Source organism: Perkinsus marinus (assembly GCF_000006405.1).
Source record: "Perkinsus marinus ATCC 50983 genomic scaffold scf_1104296962234, whole genome shotgun sequence".
NCBI lineage: Eukaryota > Perkinsozoa > Perkinsida > Perkinsidae > Perkinsus > Perkinsus marinus.
Window position 1 is genome coordinate 1 of NW_003205499.1, and position 1,097 is coordinate 1,097.

At 49.0% G+C, this 1,097-nt stretch overlaps 1 protein-coding gene across 1 annotated transcript; it reads left to right on the plus strand.

Moving 5' to 3' along the window:
* Nucleotides 1-147: 147 nt before the first annotated feature.
* Pmar_PMAR006898 (hypothetical protein) lies at nt 148-619 on the plus strand (the record flags this gene model as incomplete). Its single annotated transcript, XM_002771934.1, has 3 exons — nt 148-242; nt 356-449; nt 497-619. Coding segments are annotated over 3 exons (312 nt in total), but the record flags the coding sequence as incomplete, so codon positions are not given.
* Nucleotides 620-1,097: the final 478 nt, after the last annotated feature.

The window sequence follows — 1,097 nt, forward strand, 5'->3', positions numbered from 1 at the left end:
TCGGATCTCACGCGGCTTGGCTCTTTCACGTGAAAGCTGCGTGGATTTCCCTCGCGAATTGCGGGCCCTGATGTAGTATTTCGACACAAGGTTGAGAGTCATGATGCATGACTCATGCAGAATGAGTATTCACTTTAGTACGTTCCAATGTCCTTGATGAAGCTGTGCGCCTACATCTTCGGATGCGCGATTGTTGGACAACTGACTGAGGCTGTGGTCCTCCAGCAGCAGATGACCGTGGAGTATGTCTAATCACACATTATTGACCGTACTGTTATTTCTTTCCCAGCGATCCTCTGAGTCCTTGTAGTGACTATCGCATACTCAACGAGCACTGGGAGAAGGGTGTATTCAGGTATCCCCCTAACCGGCTGTACGGCCCACTTTTTGCTAATAACACTTGCCCAACAGTGGACGGCATTAAACAGTACCCTGGCGTGTATTCTAAGGTGAGACAAACCTCTATCCGGGGACGAACTACCGATTTTTGATTCAGGACCATCGCTACTCGGTATGCATGCCGATCGTTCCCGTGGACACGAAGTGTCCGTCTGCCCCAGCCAAGGGCAAACCCGTGCATGATGGGAATCTCCCACTGTGCTTGATTCCGTGTGAAACTGTAGGTCATTGGTCGGATCTCTCAGCTGCTTTATAGTTCCTTTTGAAGCGGACTACTATCAGGCCAGGATTACATAGTAGAGAGTATCTGTATGAAGTTTTGATTATTCGGAAATGCTACATGATTATTGCTGGGCTCCGAGTAGCTTTGTTCTCTCGTGGATGTTGTTACTCCGTGCCACAAGTCTTTTCGCTCCTCTTGCACTCAATCACAGCAGCTCATCACCCTTCAGGCGGCCGGCTGCCAGCCGGGAGCTGTCTGCCTCAATACAGGGAAAGCCAAGCTGTGCGAATTCTTCAAAGCTTAAAGAAGGCTGAAAATGTCACTCATTCGCTCGCCAGTCCTTCGCACTTGGAAGCTTCTCTCTTTCTTGATTTGATAGTCTACTCTGATCCTTCAACCTCCTTTGGTCATTTCATCGATTACCACGTGACTAAGTTCGCTCGATGAATCAAAGCCTTCGGAGGTTGAGCGATTT